This window comes from Nerophis ophidion, linkage group LG06, assembly GCF_033978795.1.
Source record: "Nerophis ophidion isolate RoL-2023_Sa linkage group LG06, RoL_Noph_v1.0, whole genome shotgun sequence".
NCBI lineage: Eukaryota > Metazoa > Chordata > Actinopteri > Syngnathiformes > Syngnathidae > Nerophis > Nerophis ophidion.
The window spans coordinates 58129475-58156427 of NC_084616.1; the positions used below are offsets into that span (position 1 = coordinate 58129475).

Sequence of the window (26953 nt, forward strand, 5' to 3'; positions counted from 1 at the left end):
ACCTAAGCTGGAAAAGTGTTCTGTGGTCTGACGAGTCCACATTTGAAATTGTTTTTGGAAACTGTGGATGTCGTGTCCTCCGGACCAAAGATGAAAAAAACCAACCCCGACTGTTCTAGACACAAATGTGTCTTCTCCAATATGTATAATGGACCCGCAGACAGCAACGTATGTAGTTATAAAATATTCATGCTTTACAGACAAAAATCATTCCGTGTATCTTGACCTACTCTTATCCGGTCTTGATCATTGCACCTATTTGTATTTGAGATCTTTTTAACTAAGGGAGATTTTTCCAAATAAGCTCCATTCATGGTGCAAGTTGGCTGTGATTTGAAAACAGAGTTAATGTTTAATTCACATTTTCCTCAGCAGCGTGACATTCAGTTTAGTTTTTCTTCTGTAAATCAAACTGCTGCCGATAGTAGTCTAAACACAGTCTCTAACAAGTTGTAGTAAACACAATAATGGGACTGAAGCAGTAGAAAATTTTATTCGGTATTACAACATGACAAGCTCCATTATCAGTCTAAACATGATTAATCCAGCATGTTACAAAAAAAAAGCACATCCATACGAGCACGTTTGATATCCACACATTTTAACTACAATCTCACAGTATTTGATGGACAATACAACATTACTCTTTTTAAAACAATCTGTACATGATTTCTTCCTCCAGTGAAAAATCATAACTCGGGACAGAGAATCAAGTGTTTCACAGCGGCAAAATAAAAACATAACCACATAGTTCACACCTTGTCAAAAGAGTCATTTGCTCCTATTTCGACTTCCTTCGTTTGGCCTGTGTGGGGCTGGCTCCAGTTTCTGTTGGAGTTTAGATAATACACGTGTTGACCATCATACAAATGTAGCAGTCTCCATTCAGATGGACGTTTATTTATTATATGGTACCTTTTACAGCAGCATGTGTCCCGGGCCGAGCTGATCTCTTCCGTACACCGCTGTCGGCTATTGGCTCCTCCTCCACTTCTTTCTCTGCGCGGGAGCTGCGTCTGCTCGGCCCCTTGGGCTTCTCCACAGCAGCTCTAGGAAAAGCAGACATAAGAAAGACAAACAAGAGAAAGAAAACAATAAAACACAGCATTATTAAAGAGGAGACCATTTTAACTCAGCACTACTCAGGAAGATAAAAATACCGCGCAGGACTCTGCTGTTTTTCCTCATCTACCACAGATATTGTCCATCTTCATTCTGACAGTTCCACTACGTCAACATGATGAACACTGCTTGTGTCTTTGCAGCGCAAACATGTTCAAATACATACCTTGGTACTAAGTTGATGGGCGTCTTTCTTTTCTTTGCCCATCTGTGATATAAGTGGAAAAACAGCTGTAAACTATCAACTGTGCTGAACAAACATGGCTTCACTTCCAAACCATATTAAAACAATTTCCAGAAAAAGAGATGAGGCCATGAAAGTCAGTGGAGTTGTACACCTTGATAATAGCCTGAAATTCTATTTAACCTGAGACATGCATTAGTATAAGTCGTTTGTCGCATGCTAATAATACATACCATGTGCTGAAGCCACGGGGCTCATTGATTTCACCATGTACACCCTTGGCCAACCACATAGTCTGCCTCAGTTTCAGTAGTTAGAAATGTCTAAGCATTTCTTCTTCAAGTGCGCAAGTCAAGGATAGGCCAACGTTTAAGATGTCGTAGTGGTTTGTGCAGCCCTTTGAAACACTAGTGATTTAGGGCTATATAAGTAAACATTGATTGATTGATTGATTGAAGATATCAATAATAAGGAACACCTCAATAAATCCCTTTTGTAGTTAAATCCATCTCGTTATAAAACAGTAAAACAACAATACTTAAGGTATAATAAATCTTACCCCTGATCAGGACCTGTCAAGGCCTCGTCACCTGAACAAGACAGAAAAGATGTCCATGTCAACTTGTAAAAGTAGATTTTTTTTTAGGAGTGTGATGACACTTACTTGTCTTCTCAATGACAACAGGCTCTTCCGAAGCTTCTGGGTGGATAGAATCTAAGGGAAGAAAGGAGTCAATACACATTCAGCTAGAATTAACAAAAATAACCTATTACTCAGCTTGTCCATCCATCCATCCACTTTCTACCGCTTATTCCCTTTCGGGGTCGCGGGGGGCGCTGGCGCCTATCTCAGCTACAATCGGGCGGAAGGCAGGGTACACCCTGGACAAGTCGCCTCCTCATCGCAGGGCCAACACAGATAGACAGACAACATTCACACTCACATTCACACACTAGGGCCAATTTAGTGTTGCCAATCAACCTATCCCCAGGTGCATGTCTTTGGAAGTGGGAGGAAGCCGGAGTACCCGGAGGGAACCCACGCATTCACGGGGAGAACATGCAAACTCCACACAGAAAGATCCCGAGCCTGGATTTGAACCCAGGACTGCAGGAACTTCGTATTGTGAGGCAGACGCACTAACCCCTCTGCCACCGTGAAATTAACAAAAAATTCTTATTGCACAGTGCAACAGAAAGTGGTAGACAAAAGTCTTTCTTTGCTTTGTACCACACAATAATACCCCGTGCAGCCTTTCGCAAACAATCTGGGTCTGTTTGTGTGGTTTTTGTTCAGTTAAATTGAATGCAAACAACTTCAAATTGAAGACCACAAATGACAGAACTATCATCTACGGTGGCCTGCAATTAAAGAAAACTAAATAAAGGATGAATCAGTTTAGAATTTCAAAAAGACAAAGCACTTTACAATTTCAGAAAACTTGTGATGCAAATAAATCAATGCCCATTATAAAACAATGTAAAAAGGAACAGAACACAGTATACATGGGTTAACATTTTGGGTACGGAAAGTATTCAGTTTAAGTATTTTAATTTTTCACGGTTTCATTACAGCCATTTGCTAAAATCCAAAAAGTTCATTTTATTTTGCATTAGTATACGCTCAGCACACCATCTTGACAGAAAAACACAGAGGTTTAAAGTTATAGAAATTAAAAAAAAAAAAAAATCACATGTTCGTAAGAATTCAGACCTTTTGCTCAATACTTTGTTGATGCACCTTTAGCATGTTCTACCTGTGACTGCATGGGTTCCCTCCGGATACTCCAGCTTCCTCCCACCTCCAAACACATGCACCTGGGGATAAGTTGATTGGCAACACTAAATTGGCCCTAGAGTGTGAATGTGGTCTGTCTATCTGTGTTGGCCCTGTGATGAGGTGGTGACTTGTCCAGGGTGTACGTCGCCTTTTGCCCGAATGCAGCTGAGATAGGCTCCAGCACCCCCCGCGATCCCCAAAGGGACAAGCAGTAGAAAATGGATGGATCTTTGTCTAGTCAGGGAGGTGACCAAGAACCCGATGGTCACTCTGTCAGAGCTACAGCATTCCTCTTTGGAGAGAGGGGAAATCTCCCAGGACAGCCATTCTGCAGCAATCAAGCCTGTATGGTAGAGTGGCCAGAGAGAAGCCAGTTCTCAGTAGAGAAGTTTACCAAAATGCACCTGCAAGACTCTCAGACCATGAGAAACAAACTTATTTGGGCTGATGAGACAAATACTGAACTCTTTAGCGTAAATGCCAAGCGTCATGTTTGGAGGAAACCAGGCTCCGCTCATCACCAGGACAATACCATCCATACAGTGAAGCATGGTGGTGGCAGCATCATGTTGTGGGGATGGTTTTCAGCGGCAGAAAGTGGCAACTGCAGCAATGTACAGAGACATCCTGAATGCAAACAAAAACTTCTTATCCAATCTGATGTAGCTTGAGAGGTGCTGCAAAGATACAGTGGGGCAAAAAAGTATTTAGTCAGCCACCGATTGTGCAAGTTCTCCCACTTAAAATGATGACAGAGGTCTGTAATTTCCATCATAAATACACTTCAACTGTGATAGACAGAAAGTGAAAAAAAATCCAGGAATTCACATTGTAAGAATTTTAAAGAATTTATTTGTAAATCATGGTGGAAAATAAGTATTTGGTCACTTCAAACAAGAAAGATATCTGGCTCTCACAGACCTGTAACTTCTTCTTTAAGAAGCTCTTCTGTCCTCCACTCGTTACCTGTATTAATGGCACTTGTTTGAACTCGTTATCTGTATAAAAGACACCTGTCCACAGCCTCAAACAGTCAGACTCCAAACTCCACTATGGCCAAGACCAAAGAGCTGTCCAAGGACACCAGGAAAAGAATTGTAGACCTGCACCAGACTGGGAAGAGTGAATCTACAATAGGCAAGCAGCTCGGTGTGAAAAAATCAACTCTGTGACCAATTATCAGAAAATGGAAGACATACAAGACCACTTATAATCTCCCTCGATCTGGGGCGCCACACAAGATCCCCAGGGGGTCAAAATGATCATGAGAACGGTGAGCTAAAATCCAGGAACCACACGGGGGGACCAGGTGAATGACCTGCAGAGAGCTTGGACCAAAGTAACAAAGGTTACCCTCAGTAACACACTACGCCGACAGGGAATCAAATCCTCCAGTACCAGAAGTGACCAAATACTTATTTTCCACCATAATTTACAAATAAATTATTTAAAATTCCTACAATGTGAATACCTGGATTTTTTTCACATTCTGTCTCTCACAGTTGAAGTGTACCTATGATGAAAATTACAGACCTGTCATCATTTTAAGTGGGAGAACTTGCACAATCGGTGGCTGACTAAATCCTTTTTTGCCCCACTGTAGGTTCGGGAGGTTTGTGGCATTGTATTCAAAAAGACTTGATGCTGTAATTGCTGCAACAGGTGCATCAAATAAGTATTGAGCAAAGAGTTTGAATATTAATGTGCAGGAGATTTGAGTTTTTTTTTTTTTTTAATGATTTGCAAAAAAATTCCGTCAAAATGGGGTCCTGAGTGTACATTGAGAAATAAAATTAACTTTTTTAATTTGAGCAAATGGTTGCAATTAAATAAAGAGCGAAAAATTTAAAGGGATCTGAATACTTTACTAACCCACTGTATATACTATTAATAGGGATTCTTAACCTTTTTGAATTCAGGGACTAACTCTTCTACTGCAGAAGGGCACAGGGACCACTTAAATGATGAATCAGTAATCTAATTCTTGATTTTCAATAATTATATCTAACCTACATACAGTTAACAACCTTTACAAATTAAATGAAACAATGTGTTAATCACAAATATTATTTATCTAACACGTAAACCTTTGGCTTAAGTCAGGCTAGTTAGAAAAAATAAGTACTAACCATATACAGTGCATAAGAAGGGACTACTCTATAACTGGCGAAAAAATAATATACCGTATTTTCCTGGCTACAGAGCGCACCAGTGTATAAGCCGCACCCACACAATTTTAGAAGAATTTTTTTTAATTTTTCCATATATTAGCCGCACCGGACTATAAGCCGCAGATTTGTATAATTAGTTATTTACTCAGAATTTTTTGTAAAACTTTATTTACATACCATAAATGTTTCCAAACAGTCCCTTTAACACGGCAGTAAAACAACACAGAAGATATCTTCATGGACCCACTAACTGCAAAAGATAGCTCTCCATACAGCTTAACAGACTCAATAACTCCACGGTGACAATTTGGTGAAATTAAAAAACTGGAACAATACAAACAAAATGCCTTTTCAAGTAAATAATACTAACACATACACTCATAAATGTGTTAGCCTATTAGCTAATGTTACAACGCTAGTTTCAATACTTTACGATAGCACGTACAAATATGCAATAAAAAACTCCTACCGACGTCACACATGGAACGGTTTAAAATATGAAAAGTTTTAATTATATTGTAAAACTTAAAAAGGTTGCTTGAGTGAAGAATAGAGAATCCATACAAGTAGAATGCTATGGATAACTAAAAGACAGAATGGCACTTGTACTTCCGGTTTAAAAGGACTAAACAGAAGGAAATATTGTAGAAGTTTAATCCGCAGCACCTGCAGTGAGCAAACACCTCCAAAAGGAGGCGCCATAGTCCAAACAATAACACACCTTTTTAGTGTCTGTTGAAAACTCTGTTAAATTAAAAAAAAAAAAATCCATAAACTTGCTGCGTTTTATAAACTGCAGGCATCAAAGCATAAGAAAAATGTAGCGGCTTACAATCCGGAATTTACAGTACATACAATTATGTTGAGCTAAAATTGACTATATTAATAATTGTTTCTTTACTAAAATTTCAATAACATTTTAGTGCAGATGAAAATACAGCTTCACCACTGTAGTCATATTTTTTATGCTAAAGAAGCTTCTCTATGACTATGTTTACAATGCCGGCCAAAGTGGCCACAATCAGAATTTTCAAAATCAGATTTTTTGCCAGAAGGCTGTTTAAATAAATAAAACGTGATCATTATCAGACTCTGGTTTAAACGCGCATAGGCCCCAGTGTGGCCTCGACGTCACTTGCATGCAAAGTTCGATAAACTGAAAACAAATGAACAAGGAAGTCGCTACTACTATTACAAAATACATTGAAAGTTGCCACACCTTAAAAATAAGAGTTTTTAATGTGAATAAATTAACGTGGATCTACGTTCGCTTTATTTTTCAAGTCATTTAATTTACTTATGGTACATAACATGTGGGCGAATACGGGACAGTGTACACGTCAATTCCGGTCCTTCGCTATTTCTTTGGTATATAAGCGTAAAGTATATAAGCCTATTATTTGTGCACTATTGATTAGTGATGCACCGAAAATTAGGCTGCCGGAAAAATAATTTGCTCAAACCGGATTTTGTGATGACGTATCCACTTTCTTTGGCGGGATGTGACTTTTTCCACACTCACAAATGACGTAGCTTGCCCAAAGATTGCATTCCCATTCAAACCAAAGTCACATTAAAAAAGATCAGATTTCAATCAGACTTGGACATCCTCCTACTGGGGCCCAAATCTGATGCGAAATGATCACACTTGATGTACTTTGGAGCATTTAGACTGTAAGAAAATATCCCATCTGTGTTATTTGAGGGGCAAATAACTTTAGCTCCAGACTTCTTCTTTTTGACATTATTGTCATTACTGCCACAAGTGGTGGAAAAGTGTATTACAACCCAGTATTGCTTCGGGCCATACAGACCACAGCTAAGAAACAGATACAGAACCAAAATAAATAAACAAAATACAATGGTTTGCAAAACCTTTTCAACCTATATTCAATTCAATACACTGCAAAGACAAGAAATTTACCGTTCGAACTGGTAAACTTTGTTAGTTTTTGCAAGTATTAGCTCATTTAGAATCAGCTGCCTGCAATATGTTTCAAAAAAGCTGGCATTAGTGCCAAAAAAGACTGAGAAAGTTGAGGAATGCTCATCCAACACTTATTTAGAACATCCCACAGGTGAACAGCCTAATTGGGAACAGGTGGGTGCCATGATTGGCTATAAAAGCAGCTTCCATGAATTGCTTAGTCATTCACAAACAAGGTTGGGGCGAGGGTCACCACTTTGTGAACAAATGCGTGACAAAATTGTTAAAAAACATTTCTCAACCAGCTATTGCAAGGAATTTGCGGATTTCACCATCTACGGTCCGTAATGTCATCAAAAGATTCAGAGAATCTGGAGAAATCACTGCACATATGCAACAAGACTCAAAACCAACATTGAAAGACTGTGACCTTCGGTCCCTCAGGCGGTACTGCATCAAAAACCAACATCTAAGTGTTTAGGATATCACCACATGGGCTCAGGAACACTATAGAAAACCACTGTCAGTAACTAAAGTTTGTCGAAAGTTAAAACTGTACTATGCAAAGCGAAAGCCATTTTTCAACAACACCTAGAAACACTGGGCCTACGCTCATCTAAGATGGACAAAATGTAAAATTGTTCTGTGGTCTGACGAGTCCACATTTCAAATTGTTTTTGGAAACCGTGGATGTTGTGTCATCGGATTGCTATAGGCGCATAGTTCAAAAGCCAGCATCTGTGATGGTGTGGGGCTGTATTAGTGCCCAAGGGCGTGGGTAACTTACACATCTGTGAAGGCCCCTTTATTGCTGAATGGTACATACAGGTTTTGGAGCAACATATGTTGCCATCCAAGCAACGTTATCATGGACGCCCCTGCTAATTTCAGCAAGACAATGCCAAGCCATGTGTTACAACAGCGTGGCTTCATAGTAAAAGAGTGCGGGTACTTGATCGGCCTGCCTGTAGCCCATACCTATCCCCCATTGAAAAAGTGTGGTGCAATATGACGCCTGTTGGACAACTTAGAATGTACATCAAGCAAGAATGGGAAATAATTTCACCTGAAAAGCTTCAAAAAATTGGTCTCCTCAGTTCCTAAACGTTTACAGTGTTGTTAAAAGGAAAGTCCATGCAACACAGCGGTAAAAATGCCCCTGTGCCAACATTTTTGAACTGTGTTGCTGCCATTAAATTCTAAGTAAATGATAATTTGCAAAATAAAATTAAATTTCTCAGTTCAAACATTACATATCTTGTCTTTGCAGTCAATTCAATTGAATACAAGTTGAAAAGTATTTGCAAATCACCTTTCGCCCGAATGCAGCTGAGATAGACCCCAGCGACCCCAAAAGGGACAAGCGGTAGAAAGTGGATGGATGTATCCTGTTATTATTTAAGAATTACACAACTTGCCAACTTTACTGGTTTTGGGTTTTGTATTTTTTGGCGGCCCTATGTTTAGGAAACGCTGCTGTAAATGGCCCTAATTGGACCAAAATTTACACCAAATTTTAAGGATCAAGAGAGGTTTACCTGGTATGGTATTTATAGTTTCAGCAGGAGTCACCACTTGTGTAAGGGTAGGCTCAAAAGACAGAGGTCCAGCCTGAGAAAGAGGAACTCCACTGACGCTAGCAAGAGGAGATGAATTTGTAGGGGGGGCATCCTGATTAGATACAGGCACAGCAACAATTGGAGCAACAGATGGTACTGGATTCTGAACAGGGGTGACTGTAGAGAGTAAGGTGGCTGAGGAGACTGCAGTGGTCACACCAACTACAGTGACAAGGGGATTCTGAGAAGTCACAGCATGTGTGAGATTTGAGATCGAAGCTGAAGTACTAGGCAAGGAAGCCTGGGTAGGAACAGAAATCTGACCAGGAACTGTCATATAGGAGGAGACTGCTTGAGTAGTAATGTTTGGCCCAGCAACAGTGGTGTGGGCCACTACAGGCATGACATGGTGTGGAGCTGCCACAACGGAGGACTGGCCAGGTATCTGGGAATCAGCTGTTGCAGAGAGAGCTGTGGTTACCGGTGTCAGCTTACTTTTCAATTGGGCAGTAGAAGAATAAGACATGGGGCCCTTTCTAATTGTGCTTGGACTTGAGCAGGGAGGAGATACAATGGTAGGCTGAAAGGATGATGATGCTGAAGAGCTCAAATACGATGGCTGACTGGCTGGGGGACTTGACTTCTGAGCAGATGTTGCTTCACTTCGATTCTCTATTTTAAGAGTCCCATGAGTGATTTGCTGAGTAACTGAGGGAGCACCAATTGGGGTGGATGAGGACACACTAGTTTGAAGCTGTCCAGCAGTGCTTCGGGCAAGATGAGAGGTGGTTATGTTCCCTCCTAAGGACTGTGAGGCGCTTGGGGCAGTAGAAAGTTGGATGTTAGTAGTAGACATTTGGATAGGTCCCACCATGGTGACTGACTGAGATACTACTGTGGAATTGGATGACACAGTCGGTACTTGAAAAATCGGGTTAATAAAAACAGGAGTGGTGGTGATAAACTGAGGTGGTCGAGGGACAGGTGTCTGATGCCGGATATCCTGTGGCCGAATATTCTTGTTTGGGAGTGCTACCATTGTGGGAACTTTAGATGCAGCAACTTGAGATGTTGTGGCAGAAGTGATGGGGTTAGGTGTGACAAATACAGTAATCTGGTTTGGAGAAATAGAACTAGACGAAGCAGGAATTTGTATAACCGAGTGAACACTTGTTAAAGGTTTAGGGCCCATCCCAGATTTGAGAGTCAAACTGGATTGGCTAGGGCTAGAATTGACGTTCGAACTGGCACTAACAGCTAAAGAAAGATTGGTGTGAGTTGAAGTAATTGGGCTGGTGCTTACACTCTGGGCAACATTAGTGTTACTAAAGTTTGGACAAAGGGTGGTATTTGCATTTAGATTGGAAGGGACACCAGGAGAGGACAAAGGGTTTAGCGTATGACTGTGAGTGCTATTGAAATGTATGTTTGTACTCGGATTCCTGTTGTGACTGTGAGAAGGGGTTGAAACAGCAGGTTTAAGTTTAGCTTCCGATTCATTAAGAGGTGCAGAAGGAGCAGAGGCTTGCATGTCTGCACTCTGAATATTACTGTGAAGTTGTCTATCGGAATTCACAGACAACTTGGAACTGTCTTTTCCAAGAACATCCCTAACTGTACTGCTATGCACAGGCCGGTGAAGCATGTTGTTGTCCAATAGTTGGTTGAGGGAAGTAGGAGCAGGTCTGCCAGAAATTGATCCCTCAGAGTCTTGCAGAGGTGCTTTGTGTGTTGACTGTCTATCCACTGCCCCAGCCTGCAGCTCCAAGTCAGGTTTAGGCTGCTGAACAGTGGAGAGACGAGGACTTGTCATTCTAGGAGCTGATAGATCCCTTACAGGCTGAGACTGAGACATTGGACGTTGGTCTGCTGTTGTCGTTAAGTTACCTTCTCGGACTCCCTCAGGTAAACCATGGAAGGTACTCTGAGTCTGATGTGTCTCCATGCTACCACTCAATTGTGAAGCTAAAGATACTGCATTTGGGGTTACTGAGGTAGGGCTTAGCATCATAGTTTGCCCCTGAGGGCTGACCAGTTGTTGAGGTTGTGGAGGGCAGGTGATGGTTACTTTTGTCCCCTTTTGTCTTCCAGGACTTGGTGTAGCTGACTTACGACTAGAAGCTGGACTTGACCTACGACTGTTGCTTGGACTTGCCCTTTTAGTTTGTCCTCCAGACTGTTTTTCCTGTTTAGTGCCTCCTCCAGTACCAGTAAGAAAAGGCTGCTGTGTACTGTTAGCGTTGTTTCCACCACTTACATTGTTGCTGTTGTTGCCTGGTAAATTTAAGTTTGGAGGTGCCTGTCCAATGGCTTTCAAAGTTGTTGGGTTAAGCCCTTGCTGATCAAATCCTCTGTTTAAGTTAGACTGCCTAGGAGGTAGAGGAATGTTTATTTTAGGCGGAAATAGCCCAGCAATTGAAGCGTTGAGCCTTTCTGGGGAAAGGTTGATTTCAGAGGGTTCAGTGCTCGGGGGACGATTAGTTGGGGTGAGTGGGTGATGGTATGGTCTGGGGCTGGCCCTGTTGGGAGTTTTTGGTCTGGAACTTTGTGAAGTTGTGGGGACATTGGAGAAATGAATGCCAGACATAGGTCCTCCTTGTTGAGACTGAGTCGGTAACTGTTGTTGTGGACTTGCACCAGTGTGCTGGGCCACTGACGGTGCAACGGGGCCTTGCTTCGTCACATGTGAGGTGGGACCCTGGTTAGCAATCATCTGTTGGGCCCCATTTCCAGGCTGCATGCCAATTTCAGGACCACTTGGCCTGTCCGGTTTTTGGTGGATTCCAGGAGCGTTCTCCTCAGAACCTGTTCCTTGGGGGCCCTGTGCTGAATCAGGAAGTGACATTCTCCTTGCAGCACTCGCAAGCTAAAAGACAATACACAGTACAACCGATTCAACAAAAAAACTCAGTAAACTCAAAATAAAATTTAAGTAGCTCAAAATACAAAGTAGATGAAAGAAATCCACCCTACTAGACAGCGTTTTTTAAAGATTATCTAGGAACTGTGGTCAAGCAGGCATACATTGTGGGAAGATACCCAATCTCAGACTACTCCTTTGTGAGATTCATTTTATCCTAGCAGTTTAGTACCCATACAAGCACAGAGTAAAAATCTCATTTTGATGGCAATGTATATTGTAACATGTTTAGAGTTACTGTGTTATTTCCCAGAACTCAAAAATTATTAAAATGTTTCATATAGTCAGCACATGCCCTTACCTGAGGATTTATGATCAGGGGCATCCCTCTAGCTTTGTCAGGCGACGGTGCTAATCCTGCATGTCCTTGAAGGCTGATCATTACAGGCAAGTTCCCTTGCTGTGACACAGGAAGTCTCTGCGCGTCAGGTTGATTGCCAATGCCACGAGGAGGGAGCTGACCTCCTGGGGCGATGGACATGCGATTTTTCTGCTCTTGCTGCATCTTAAGCATCATCAGCATCTGCTGTTGTAGTACGTGGTTTAAATTCAGTAGGTTTGAATATTGTAAAGTCCTGCGTCACTTCAAATAAATGTAATTAACGTAAAGAATTGTGACACAATAAAATTACCTGTTGTTGCAGATGTTGTTGCTGACCTTGCTGCTGCGGCTGCTGTTGCTGCAGCTGATGAGGATGTATTTGGGGTTGGCCTTGACCTGTAGCTTGAGGTCCTGTCATCCCTTGAGCATTCTGAAGGCCTTGCATCTGCAACTGTTGCATCTGCTGTTGCATCTGCTGCTGTTGTTGTAGTTGCTGCTGCTGTTGTAATTGCTGCTGCTGCTGCTGTTGTAATTGCTGCTGCTGTTGTTGCATTTGTTGTTGTTGCATGTGCTGAATTTGTTGTTGTTGCTGCTGCTGCTGTTGCAGCTGCTGTTGATGTTGTTGTTGTTGCAGCTGCTGTTGCATAAACTGCATTGGTACCTGCTGTAATACTCTTTGATCACCAGGTTGGCCAGGAAAACCTTGAATCAAACACATACCAAATACAAGCATGTTAACATAAAAATACAAGCAACGTTGCTACAAAATTAAGACAACTGCCTACATAATCACTAAAAATACTTATTTTGTCCCTAACTTTTGATTGCCTGACAACCACTCTCATCCCAAAAATGTGGTATTACAACGGCCTAAGTGATAAGTAAAAACCTTACTATTGTCCCTAACTTTCATTTCCCTGACACTCTCACTGTCAACCCGAAAATGTGGTATTACTGTAATGGCCATTTTTTGACAACTTTTGACATTTGCAATAAAGCAATTTACTATTGTACTACTTCAAGATGTGTAGGGCCTCTCAGTTTATGCTTCTGCCCCTGGGACTCAACCCCAGATAAGCGGAAGATGATGGATGGGTAACTACTTCAATATGCTGCAAAAATTCTGATATCATCCAAGTGTGATTCATCTTCAGCTGCAGCTATCGAATATTTTAGTAATCGAATATTATATTGAATTTCCCGATCGACTAATTGAGTAATCAAATACATATTTTTGCTTTTTTTTTTTTTTTTGGGTCCTGTCCAGCTTTTCAGGCAAATCATATTGTTGATGGAGATGCCCATACCGGCTGTAAAAATTTACCTTACAAAAGAAAAGTGTGGGATACTTCTTTTGTTGCCTTATTTGTATTTTGACTTTATTAAATGGATTTATATAATTATTGGTGCAGCCGGGCCGGAACAATATTTTTGTTTAATTAAGGTTTAATTATACATGTGAAGATGTGCCCTCAATTATTGCGTTTGGCCTAATTGTCCTTTATTTCCTTAACGCCTGTTTTCATTATTGAAGGCTGACATGCACAGCTGAAATGCGTCAGTCATTGATTGTGCCAATTTTTGTGTGCTAATAAAAACAGGTGCGCTCACAGCCCTATGTGCAGTGTGGTGTGACCGCATAAACAACGTTCTTGTCTCTTGTGCGTTTTTAATTGATTATTATACGGTGCCGTTTAAATGGTGGGTTCTCCACGCAAATCCGCTGAGCTGTTTTCAACCTGCCAACAATACATAAACAATATAAAAAGACAAACCATGTAATGACGACAACAGTTTTAATTATAAGAATGCAATACAGTTCATTGCATTCTTTGCATGCATAATAGTATTCAGTGTTCATTTTGCCATCCTAACATGTTTGAGATGAAAACACATATATATAAATATCTGTTCAAAATTAATATTCCTTGAGAAAGTTAAAATAAAACTATATTCTCAGTATCAAAAATAAAACAACAAGAACAGTTTTCATTACATCAAACATAAAAAGTGGATTAGGTAGCACCTTTAATACTGCATTTGAAATGTGCAACCAGTGGTGAGTCACCACAAAGCAAAAACCGCACATGCTCAGAAAAGTAGCGTCAGATTTACCGCCTGTATGAGCACCCACTGGCAGAAATGTAGATCGACGCCTATGCTATAGAGCAGGCGAGCTACTTTTCAATTGACCAAGTCGAGGAGATCTACCTCATTCCTATTTATAATTTATATTTATTTATTTATGAAAGAGACATTTTTGTTAACAAGTTAATGGTGTTTAATGATAATACAAGCATGTTTAACACACATAGATTCCTTTCTTTCATGAAGACAAGAATATAAGTTGGTGTATTTGATTCTGATGACTTGCATTGATTGGAATTAGACAGTGGTGCTGATAACGTCCGCATTTTCAAATGGAGGAAAAAAAAAGTCCTCCTTTCTGTCCAATACCACATGAAAGTGGTTGGATTTGGCATCTCATTTGTCCAACTTGCATACTCGTTTTTAAACACTTTGTTATGAGAGTAGCATATGTGTGTGGCCCTTTAATGTCTGGCAGCAGGTGAGTGACGTCAGTGAGTGTGTGGGTGGGCAAGCAAGTGAGAAAGCGGTCGCTGAGGGTGGGGGAGAAATACATTGGCATCAAACTCCGTAGCTTGCTAGCTTGTGCACACTAGCTTTCTGAGACTCTTATTTTGTTAGCACAGGCAGGATGAAACAGGTCTTTTATGGTGAAGACAGGAACTGTGCAGTCGGTCTTTAAAGTTTTGACAGTAGGTACGGAGTCTCTAGAAATAAAATGTTTCTCTGCGTCCGCCCTGTTAGTGATTTTTTTCTTAAATATGAGCTCGCAGCAGCCAGCGTCATCTCACAAGATTCTCGGGTGCCGAGAATGTCAAACAACTGACGAAAGTAAAGTCTTGGTATGATTGATGATTGCTCATTTTTATGTATATTTTTTAATGCCTGGCTTGAGATCGACTGACACACCCTCCGAGATCGACCAGTCGATCGTGATCGACGTAATGGGCACCCCTGCTATAGAGACTATAGTGTATGCAAATGCAAGCTATCAAAGTAGCATGTGGTTGCATGACTTGAATAACCCAAATAACTTTGCACGACTACTTTTGCGTGGTTACTAATGAAAGGCTAATTGAACACGACAGCTTGGATAGCGTTATTAGTTTTTAACACTTTTTGGCGGCATTTAATGACATCGTAGGAGTGAAAGAACACATCTTGGTTATCATTTGAATAACATTTATTATTGTAACACAACTTTTACGCAATTGTAACATTTTATAATCATTATTATATTGTATATAACAGAACAAACGAACAAAGCAATTTTTAATTACCTGCAGGCCTATTGTGGCCCGAGTTATCCAGGCCCAAACTCTGTTCACTTCCTAAATTTTGCAGTTCAGAATCTTCCATAGTACCAGCCACATCCAGACCACTGGAAAATAAAGGGAATAAATTAAATATATTGTTAATTTAGTTGTAATGTTAGCATATATTGATCTGGTTCTGCAAAAATGCAACTAGGAAAGCACATATAATTAGCAAATGCTTACCCTAGCGCCTCTCCTTGCTGGAGTCCTTCTCCATCTTTGGGCTTCTTCTTTCGTGCAGGTTTCTTCTTTTTCGGTTTGACCTGGTTACCCCCACCTGCTTTTCCACCTGGTCCAAACTGGCTAGCTGAGATATCACTCTGCAGTAAATTTACCAACAGGGGGCTTGTCAATGTTACATCTTTACTGACAGGAAAACCACCTGTCTGTGCACAAGGTCCCCCCAATGGAACCTGACCCGGGAATTGTGAGTTAAAGTTCATGCCATGACCTGCAAAGTGTCCATTTCCCATTTGTATTTGCTGTGGGCCCCCCATCATGCCTTGTGGCTGCTGTACCTGCATATCAGGGACCATCTGTTGGACCCCCAAATCGCCAGTTCCGCTATTGGGATCTCCCAACGGATGTGGGAGTGGTTGAGAAGCTTGTTGCTGCTGCTGCATCACCACTTGCTGCTGCTGTTTTTGCTGCTGCTGTAACTGCTGCTGTTGCAACTGCTGTTGAATAAGAGGGTGACCAGCAGGGAGCCTCATTTGTTGTCCATGCATGCCCATTACTTGATTAGGATTGCCAGTAAGTGGAACCTGCTGAGGCTGCTGCTGGTTCATTTGCTGGTGGTGGTGGTGTTGTTGTTGTTGTTGTTGCTGCTGCTGCTGCTGCTGCTGAATCTGTTGCTGCTGCTGATGTTGTAATTGATGCTGCTGCTGTTGTTGCTGTTGTAACTGCTGCTGTTGAAGATGAGCCATTTGCTGCTGCTGTTGTGGAGTCATCTGCTGCGGGCCAACCTGGCTTTGAAACTGAGCCATGTTTCCTGGAACATTTGGTGAGGGACCACGCATCATCTGGCCAGGCATGACCCCAGGAGGCATTTTCCCTACAAACGCCTGTTTGTTGCCTTGCATTTGACTTGCAACCATTTGTTCCATCATGGAATTTTGCTGCTGCTGTTGTTGCTGCTGATGCAGGACCATTGCCTGATGCCCTTGACCTCCAACCATCTGACCCTGCCCATGAATCACCCCCTGGCCTTGCTGAGGCATCATTTGCTTGGGTGGGGTCATCCCTCCCCTCTGCCCTTGACTGAGAGGCCTTGAGAGGACAGTCTGACCACCACCCTGGCCTTGAACCACCTGGCTAGGGGACGAGGACACGGGTTGGGCCTGATGCTGGAGGCCCATCATCTGATTCTGAAGGCCTGGCTGCTGCTGCTGGGTCATGCTAGGCCCAGTAGCCTTGCCAGGGGACTGACTTGCCATGCCACTTTGTACGCCCATAATATTGGCTTGGACATGTGGTGGGCCTTGCATTGAATTTGGTGTCGAAGATGACTGCTGAACTCCTGATGAAAACAGACAGGGAAAGTGGGCAGTTTACACATATGAAGTTAACATAAGTGACATTGCTACCTTCAGCTACTTGACTGTGTGTATTTTAACTAGGTTGAATCATGAACAAAGTTGAACTCCATAAAACAAGTGAAAGCATGTGTATCACAAAGTGTGTAAACACTTGTCATAACCCAAAGCTAAATTTGACACTAAATGTTATTGTAAACATGGATACAGTCTTCACTCGCCGCATCATGCATTGAATATTGCGGCATTACTTCATCAGAGATTTTTAAAGCATATTCTACATATCCTAGGGCTAATTTAAATGTTAAATTAGCCCACGGGAGGATAAGCGGTATAAAAAAATCAATGGATGGATCTATCACAGCGCAGTCTTATTTGTAATATTGGCGATCGGTTAAGATAGTCACCAAGCGCGACTTTCGTTACTGGTAAAGGGTGACATATAGAACACGGCAGCGAATAGGCGCCATCTTTTCCACGACAATCAACTTTTTTTGATGGACTTTATCTTCGACTCCCGGTTCATAAAAACACATCTTCATATTGGTGAGCCTTTGAGGTGAGCAACAGCGGGACGTGGCAGGACTCAATGGGATTTGGCACACCACTTAATGCTAAAAAGACATCTAGCAGTTGTCCAGGCTATGTTAAGTGGAGATGAACTTTGCTGATTAAGAATGTACTTCACGTTCGACAGCAATAACCACATGACATTGGTGAGCCTTGTGAGCGATGTGGAATGACAAAGCACGACACGTTATGCTAACAACACAGCTAATGGACGAGGCTATCTTATGTGCAACTGTCAAGTTGACTAAGTTTTTGCCGGACAACACAGCTATAGTTTCACCAAAACAAATGCCAGTAATGAAAGTAATATTGTAGCAAAATTATTTGCAAATGCATATCTCAATCTGTGCGTTTATAATCCAATTCACGTGTCTGTGTATTTATGTGTGTGTCTGTATATCAGAGTGTGTGCGTGATCAGAGCTGTGTGTTTTAAGTTTTTTGTCTGCATTGTTTTGTCGGTGCATGGGTAAAGAAAATCAGTTACAGACAAACAACTAATTTTACAAGTTTGGATAGCTGCACGGCCGGACAACTCTTAAGTGTCGCAAAAGTCACGTGTAAAAAGACGGCCAGTCAGGGTGTCTGCTACACACAAATCTGATTACAGACACAGAAACATTTTTATACACACACAACTGTTAGACTCAGATTGCATTGCACATACACACATCTGAATACACACACAATTAGGATTACGCACACACAACTCTTTCACGGCAGAACTGTGGCAAAAAGTCACATGAAAAAGACAGCCCAATGGGGAATAACCAACAGATTTTTTTTTTACGGACAAAAATTAATACGGACAGACAACTTAAAACACCTACAAGCGGATCTGATCACGCACGCTCGCACGCACACACACTCAAACAAAACAGACATGTGAATTGAATTACAGACACACATATTGAGATACCCATTTGCAAATCATTTTGGCAGAATAACACTTTGTTGCTCAATTCAAACCTAGAGAATGTGATAAAGTATTTCTACGTACAGGCCGTGTTGGCTATAGCAGTGATACTTGGAGGGTCATTGGGCTACTGGTAAGTACTGTAATGTACAGTAGAATGCACCCAATATTGTTAAAAAAATATTTTTTTAGAAGATTGTAAACTGTTCGTATGCTCCAACTATGAAAATATTCGACTTATTGATAATAATCATACGTTGTGGAAATTAGTTTACCAATGTCAGGCCTGGAACCAATTAATAACCGATGGACGATTGTAACACACAATGTCAATGTTTACCTTTAAGACGGCAATCATTAATTCAAACTTTAAAATATGGTTTGGTGACACAATTCATGTATCATTGTTTTTTCCACGTGAAACCAAACACTAAACAGAAAACTACATGTTTCTCATAAGTCATTTTGCAAGTAAAACAATGTGTCATGTTTTTTTGTACATATATTGATTAAATCAAATATTAAAAAAAGAATAAGCGCAAAAACGTAATTTTTGTAAATTCATTTAAAACGCTGATTTCACCAGGAAGCGGTTTGACATGGTAAATTTGGAGGCTTTTGCTGACATAATAACACTTTTGCAAAGCGACAAAACACAATCTGAAATATAGACCACTTTGAAGTAAAGGTGTCGGTGAATGCGTCTATCAAACCGATTTGCAAACATTGAATTTTTAATGCCTGTTATCATTTGCTCAATTTTCAAAAGGATAGATGATGAATTTGTAAAAACGAGAAGATATACATTTTTAGTCTTAGTTTAAAAAGGGAAAGTAAAAAGTGATGTTTTTGGTTTTCTATTGTTGGTTTAAAAAAACTAAACAAAAAAAAAACAAGAGCTACTAAGGGCATTTTACCTGTGTGTGTCAATGTTTGGCTACTCTGTAGCTGCTGACTGGATCCTTGACTGGGGGTTCCTGGAGTATTAGCGCTCACCTGACCTTGAGAAAAGTTTGGGTTTGGGAAGCCCATAGGCCGCTTTGGCATACCTGTAATTAGTACTCATTGACTTAGTCATGTAAGCTATCAAGTGTTTTCTCCTAAATAACATTGTATATATGGTTTGGTTATTTTAAGTGTGCAATGTCATTCACAACAAAAAAAGGTTACTGACCAGGATGAACTTGTGTTCCAGGTTGTCCATGTTGGGGCATTCCTATGAATCCTTGTTGCATGGTACCTTGTTGGTTGAGGGCTGCTCTTCCCGGTGAGCCAATACCCTGAGGAAAACCCTGTGGTGTTGTAGGCCTCTGAGCCATCATGGGGGGAGTACCAGGAGAACTCTGCTGAAAAGGAGATGATGAGGACCCTGGGGACTTGGCAGTAAGATTTCCCTGTGGGCCAGATGTCGGTGGAAGGGTTGGAGGAGGTCGAGGTGGCCCAACAATACCTCCAGGGCCAACCTGTGGTACTTTAGGCTGGGGAGCAGCAAACTGACCCATTCCTGCCTGCTGTTGCTGCTGCAACTGCCCCTGTCCAATTGCATTAAATACCTGACCTGCCTGCTGGCTACCAAATGGATAAGGTGGCGGAGGGTGACTGGGCGTCTGAACTGTGGCAAGAGAAGGAGGTCGTTGAACCATCTGGGCTTGAGGTGGAGGCTTCCTCCAGCCAGGGCCTCCTTGGGCAGCTGGTGTCTGAAGCATTCCAGAGGGTGTCCAACCAGGAGGCATTGCCATCTGGCCTGATGGGTTGAATGGATGTCTGGGTCCAAGTTGAGAGAGCTGTGCTTGCTGTTGAGCTTGTTGCTGTTGATGATGTTGCTGCTGAAGCTGTTGCAAAGCAGCAGGGTTGATTGGTCTTCCAGCCTGCATATGATGGGCAGCCTGAGGAGGAATGGGACCAAGGGGACCAGCCTGTTGGTGTTGAAGTTGTTGCTGCTGAACTGACATCCCTGGCATCATTGGATCCATGACATCTAAATTAGAAAGTAAATTTGATGATATGATACAGTTATTTGGAGTACACAACAGTAAAATATCTATAAGGGCTGTCAAAGTTGTGCGTTATCACCGGAGTTCGTAGCAGCTAGCAGCCATAGTGTTACAAAGTTTTCCTTAAAAGGAAAACTGCACCTTTTTCTGGAAATGTGCCCATCACTCACAATTCTTATGTGAGACAAGCAAATATTATTTTTTTAAATGCATTCTAAAAATGTGTACCGCATTCTAATTAACGTTGACAAAAGTCAGCTAACAACGGCAGTCATGGTATTTGTTCTATTCCACCTATTAAGCGCTCTAGAAAGACCTATTACATGTAATATTTACAAATCTTGGTCATTTTAAGCATAAAACGGGATATTAATTTCAAGAATGCATCCCACCCAACGTTTACTATTTCTTTCAATAACAACTACTAATTATTGCAGACTTAATGAGAGCCAACAATGACTACTTTGGGACAATAGATAATCCAGAGACTGATATTTTTGAGCCAGATTATATGGAAGATGAGCTACTAGTTTTAGAGGCTAAGTGATAAGCAGATCCAGCAAGTAGGACAATTGCTAAAAGTTAAACAAGAAATACAAGCTACGAACGTAATAAAACAATGTCTGCTCTGAGTGGGATGCCGACTGATGGGATGTTTATATTTTCCTGTTTAGATTAAGAATTAATCATAATTTTCAAGAAAGTAAAAAAAAAAAAAATTAAAACAAGCATATTTTCATTTCTTTCTCATCACCTCTGGGTCTGAGTAAAATGTCAAAATTTACCAACTTCTCACAACCTTCTAACGTACAAGTGAGAGGCATGATTTATAATCTAGAATTAACATTCACCAACTCAGAGGCAATGCAGCAGCTCACCGGCTCAGTATGTCAATAGCTGTGTAAGCTACATACCTCTCTGTGATCACGGCGCCGCTAAAAGTAGTTGTTTTTTTTAACAATATCGCTAAAATGTATTTAATATTCAGGTCACGAGATGTACATGGAGTATTGTTGGATAGTTTTAGAGGGCTTTATTAGGCGCAACACTGTATATTTCTTCCATTAGCTGCTTTGTTAGCCTCCTCTGTATACTACGAATTAAAATGCATAAAAAAAGAAAAACATAACTGTTTTTGTCGAACATAAGGATTGTGAATGATAGGCAAAATTCCCAACAAGTGCAGCACCCCTTTAAATCTTTTGCAAAGTTTCTGAGTCGCAGGTTGTTATTTTTGGCGGCTTGTTTTTTGATGTGTGGTTGCCTGTACAGGCTTTCTTTTCTGTCCACCAAATAAAGCAAACCTTGAGTGTATTAGTAGCAAACCCTAATCCTACGCAACTTTTCCTGGTTGTGGTGCCCCCAGTCACTTTGGCCTGCCCCCAAACACACTCATGTAAATGAGGCATGTGCAACTACACCAGAGCCCAGACAGACACACAAACAAAAGACGAGAGAGAATTTGTGGCAAAATTAGAGCAGAAAATGTAATAAATTATTATATACAGCGATCCCTCTTCTACCGCTTGTACTTCTCGGGGTCGTGGTGGTACTGGAGCCTATCCCAGCACACTCCCCAAAATAAAGGGGGTGGAACCAAGTGTTTTTTCATGTATTTCTTGCCATTTCCAGGTCTAAATTGGCTGTCAAAATGTACCAACATGTCAGATTACATCCTCGCCCTTCAGCCATCGAGGTGAGAGGCATGATTTATGATTTACAATAAACTTTCACGAGCAAAGGAAGCAGCTTACCACCCCATGATGTAAACATAGACAAACATGCAAGAAGCCACTTCTATATCATTGTCCTCCACCTGTACAGTCTTCTGAAACAAGATTTGTATCTTAAGACCCGGTGCCGCTGTGAATTGTTTGTGTGCGTTTGTGTTTATAATAACAATACCACTAATACTTATAATAAATAAATGATAAATGGGTTGTACTTGTATAGCGCTTTTCTACCTTCACGGTACTCAAAGCGCTTTGACACTACTTCCACATTTACCCATTCACACGCACATTCACACACTGATGGAGGGAGCTGCCATGCAAGGCGCTAACCAGCACCCATCAGGGGCAAGGGTGAAGTGTCTTGCTCAGGACACAACGGACGTGACGAGGTTGGTACTGGGTGGGGATTGATCCAGGGACCCTGCGCCACACCGTCCCTAATAATACTTGATTAATATTCAAATCACAAAATGTAAATTGAGTATTGTTGGTACTTTTTGGATGATTTTATACTTTTATTTGGGAGTTAAAATGCAATAAAAAAAAATACAGCCGTCATTATGTTTTTCATATTGATTGTGAACAGTAGGCAAAATTCTCCAAAAAAGTGCAGTTCTCAGAGACTGGATTAGACCTCAGGTTAAAAAATTATGTCTGTTTTGTGTGCATCTGTGTCTTTGTGTCCATTTTGTTAAAAAAAACAATTATTGTTTAATGAACAAACATTTGCATAAATGATACAAATTGTCCAGTCTAAGGTTGGATGTACATTTAAATAAGGTGCATCTATTAAAAATGAAAAACTATTATATAAGATAATTCACAATTAAATATTTTAATCGTTTGACAGCCCTAATATATACTTGTTTAAAGCATTTACCTGTTTGTGATGAGGGTCTTGAAAGGCGTGGATGCATCTGTCCACTGCCACCTGGTACTAGTGCCTGACCTGGCATAGCTGGGCTTGGGGGGACCATCGAAGGATTGGTCATCCTCATTCCTATTTGTGGAAAAATGCATTATTCATTTATGTTGCCAAACAATAAAAAAATACTGGGTGATTATCTTGAGGTGGGCTATTCCATTACTGAGTACTGCTATACCAACAGAAAAATAGATATTCAAGCATTGTTTCATTGTACCAGTGAAAGACCAAATATACCTGGACCTGGCTGTCCTGGAAAACCAACATCCATTCTCATCTGGCCAGGTGCTCCAATTGGTCCATTAACTCTAACTTCTTGCCCACGATTTGGTCCCCCTGCAACATTGATGGCCCCCTCTCCTAAAAAATAGTGGGACCAGTGCAAGTTATATCAAGAGCCATTTTCATCTTTGATTTATGGTTCGTTAAAATTGTTTTAAATCGAATCACCATCTACGACAAATGACTACTGCAACAAAATTGCAATGACATGCTATGAAGGTATGATACAGCATTTGTTAAGTGGTCACAGAATTTAATAAAATTCAAAACAGTATCCACCTTCAATCTGCACAGAAAGAATCCCCAGGTCTCTGAGCTGCTGCTGGTTGTTCTGAGCCAGCAGCCTAAGTCTTTCAGCAGCATCCCGTGGAATGTTGAAGGTTACGCGCACACTGTTCCACGGCTCTACGTGCTGTGGATGTAATTTATTTGATTCTAAAAAAGAACACAATTTACAATGTCAGTGTACAGGTAAAACTAAAACTAAAAAAAAAAAATTGTGCAAAAAGCTTATTAATGTCATCAATTCAACTTCAAAAGTGAAACTAAAATATGGAATACTCATTACATGTAAAGTGTGAGATACGTCAAGCCTTTATTTCTTATGATTATCATGGCTTGCAGTTTTTGAAAACCCCAAGTTTAAAAAATTCAATTTGAGGATTTCATAAGCTATAAACCATAATCATCAAAATTATATCAAACGAAGGCTAGAAATATCTTGAGTTGGATGTTATTCTATGCGTTTTATAAGCCTAACTAACACGCTGATCTGTGGCGTTCATGTTTTCTCGTTTAATAGCGACTTACTTTCATTTACATAATCAGGTGTTCTGTTGACATGAGCTGCTTCATCGAAAAAAAGCTACCAGCGATGTCTATTAATTTACAATGCAGCCGCATCAAAAAAATTATACCCTAGGATTTGAAACTCTGATTAATTCATCAAACAAAATATATACTAAAATAATCAATTACTTGTAGCGTCAGTGACAAGTCAACTCTTCATCCACAAGAGGTATTTCAATTCGACAGATTAACTTCCGGTCAACATTTTTTGTTTACACTTAATCCAACTGCTAAAAGAACAGACGTCACAGCCACATTGGAACCACATTGGGGCCTGAGCACAGCCAATCCCTGAAGACTTGTCCAGAGATGCCTGGTTGGCAGGATCCTGGAAGCAGTCGTAGGAGACGGCTGGGCTTTCCCACACCCAACAATAAATCTGGGACCCTGGAGGCAGGGTAAAAGGACAAGACTTGCCACGCCAACTATGCTTGGCTGAAACGCCTGCGCACTTGATTCAAGTCATCTATGAAGAAGTGGTGCCTTTCAGAAAGTGCGGCATGCGAGTGTGGTGACCCTGAGCAGACTACCGAGCACATCATCACAAGCGGCTCCCTAAGCAGCCTGCCCTCAGAAGCCGACCTTTTCCACTTAGAACCAGAGACGAGGGCGTTGCTACATGACACTGAGTAGGCCATCTGATGGTATACGAAAGAAAAACAGGCCTGTGCGCGTTTATACTGGAGTCTGATAAAGATCATAATTTATTTGCAGTGTAAACAGTCAGCTGGGAAAAATCAGGTTTTGAAAAATTGTAATTTTGATTGACAACACTAAATTGGCCCTAGTGTGTGAATGTGCATGTTGTCTATCTGTGTTGGCCCTGCGATGAGATGGCGACTTGTCCAGGGTATACACCGCCTTCCGCCCGATTGTAGCTGAGCTAGTCACCGACGCACCCTGCGACCCCAAAGGGGATAAGCGTTAGAAAATGGATGGAAGGATAATTTGGTCTACTTTGGCCTGCATTGTAAACATTGTGTATTTCATTAATAAGTTCCACCTTGTAAAACTAATTGCATGAATAAAAGAACTTTGCATGTTATGCATATTTTTTGAGATTCATTTATATACAAAATAGGAATGGGATTAAAGGGAATGTTTATAAAACACACAGTAATGTAATATTGAGATCAATGTTGATGCTATGGTGAAAATATAAATGTACTTACACAAATACAGTTAACATGTTGCAAAGCCATTTATACCAATAATGTGTTTATAATGCAAGGACAGAATGGTGTATGGTTAACATACTAACCCATTTCAAGCATGTTAGGTAGACCGCTTAAAACCGTGTCCAGCTTATTCATGAAGTCTTCATCTTCCATATTCCCTTGAAAGGCAACAAAAACGGTAAAGTCTTCTTCCCCCGGATGTCTTTCTTCTGGGTCATATTGATGGTTTTCTCCATCCTGGACATTTGCAGGGCTTCCATGGCAACTCTCAGCATCATCACCAACACCAGAATCCCTGTCGGAGTCGTCATCTTGCTCCGTGTCCTCCGTCCTGTGGGACAGCTGAGGTGAAGTGCCTCTGTGCGCCATGCTCCTCTTTCTAGGAGAGGCGTTGGGAGCAGTTTTATGCTAAAATTGCGCACAGAAAAACAAGATATGATGTCTGATGTGGACCACTGTCATTGTCAGGAGTGATAGCTGTGTCTCATCATTACACTGTTGTAAGCACAATGCCAATGGCACGCAATTTGCAAAATGCGCAACCGCATTTTGCAAATTTAATGTCAAATCAAATCAAATGTTTATTGGATTCATCACTATACAGTGTGCATCCACGACAGAACTACTGACTAAACTACTACCACAACTTGGTTTACCATTTCTAAAATATAATAATGTAGGGTTACCTGGAACTTGAAATAGGCCACCCGGCCTGAATCCACACTTGGTAGTAGTTTAGTCAGTAGTTTAGTCGTGGATGTACTCTGTATAGTGAGGAATCCAATAAACATTTGATTTGATTTGACATTAAATTTGTGCGACATTGGTATTGTGCTTACAACAACACATCACATGGTTATTATTCTCATAAATACAAAAGCTTATACTGTGCAAGATTCAAGCATAGAAAGTCTGCACTTTTCAATTCAATGACGTCAAAACGCGAACGTCACTTGGACGTTATGCCTTGGGTTAGTCACTCTGAAACCCAAAATACTGCGTACTACAAATGTCTTGTTTTGGCACCGAATGGAGTGCAGGTGATGTCTTAACTAGAAAAAGGCTGACATTATTGTTTCATACTAGGAGTTAAATTTTATATCTCCAAGTAGCGTGGATGACATGGCCCAGCAGTCGCAGGCCTAAGCGCAAGCGTCTGCACAAGTTAAACAGCCTGTCTAGTAAAAACAACACATGTATCCAGCATTAACAACATATGTGCGATTTGCATTGCTAACCAAAATGTTTATTATTTAATGTAATAAGAGAATGGACAAAATCCGTGACCAGGCGGATCCTTAGCATCTACGCAAGCGTCAATTAGCAAGCGCTAGCGACACGCAGGTAATTCACCGCGGATGTATTAAAACGACAAATGATGGCGTCTCAGTTTTTAAAGGTTAACATTTGAGGTGCATGTTATTTACGATAAGTTACAATGTGATTAGAAAAAGTCTTACCGCACATATTCCTCTGAAAATGTAAGCGACCTATCGACATCTGCTAGCTAAATTAGCTAACAAACACGGATCACGAACTAGCCAGCTAAGCGCTTCCGGTGAGGCTTTTAAAAATAAAACAAG

General features: G+C 41.0%; 1 protein-coding gene across 10 annotated transcripts; it reads right to left on the reverse strand.

The window, feature by feature from the left end:
• Window positions 1-474: 474 nt before the first annotated feature.
• ncoa6 (nuclear receptor coactivator 6) lies at window positions 475-26953 on the reverse strand. Of its 10 annotated transcripts, XM_061904405.1 has the most exons (18): window positions 26831-26886; window positions 26057-26134; window positions 25454-25778; window positions 23623-23778; window positions 23299-23421; window positions 23017-23136; window positions 19584-20387; window positions 19327-19458; window positions 15573-16908; window positions 15354-15454; window positions 12296-12687; window positions 11965-12189; window positions 8723-11609; window positions 1971-2021; window positions 1866-1896; window positions 1289-1330; window positions 916-1049; window positions 475-828 (listed from the first exon to the last, which is right to left on the reverse strand). In XM_061904405.1, the coding sequence occupies exons 3-18, from the start codon at window positions 25737-25739 to the stop codon at window positions 782-784; spliced, it is 6867 nt and encodes a 2288-aa protein (XP_061760389.1). In that variant the 5' UTR covers window positions 25740-25778; window positions 26057-26134; window positions 26831-26886; the 3' UTR covers window positions 475-781. The 10 variants fall into 10 exon arrangements, 8 of the variants coding, with proteins under 8 accessions (XP_061760389.1, XP_061760390.1, XP_061760388.1 ...); XM_061904406.1 differs by lacking the exon at window positions 26057-26134 and having other exon boundaries at window positions 11965-12186; window positions 26831-26953; XM_061904404.1 differs by lacking the exon at window positions 26057-26134 and having other exon boundaries at window positions 26831-26953.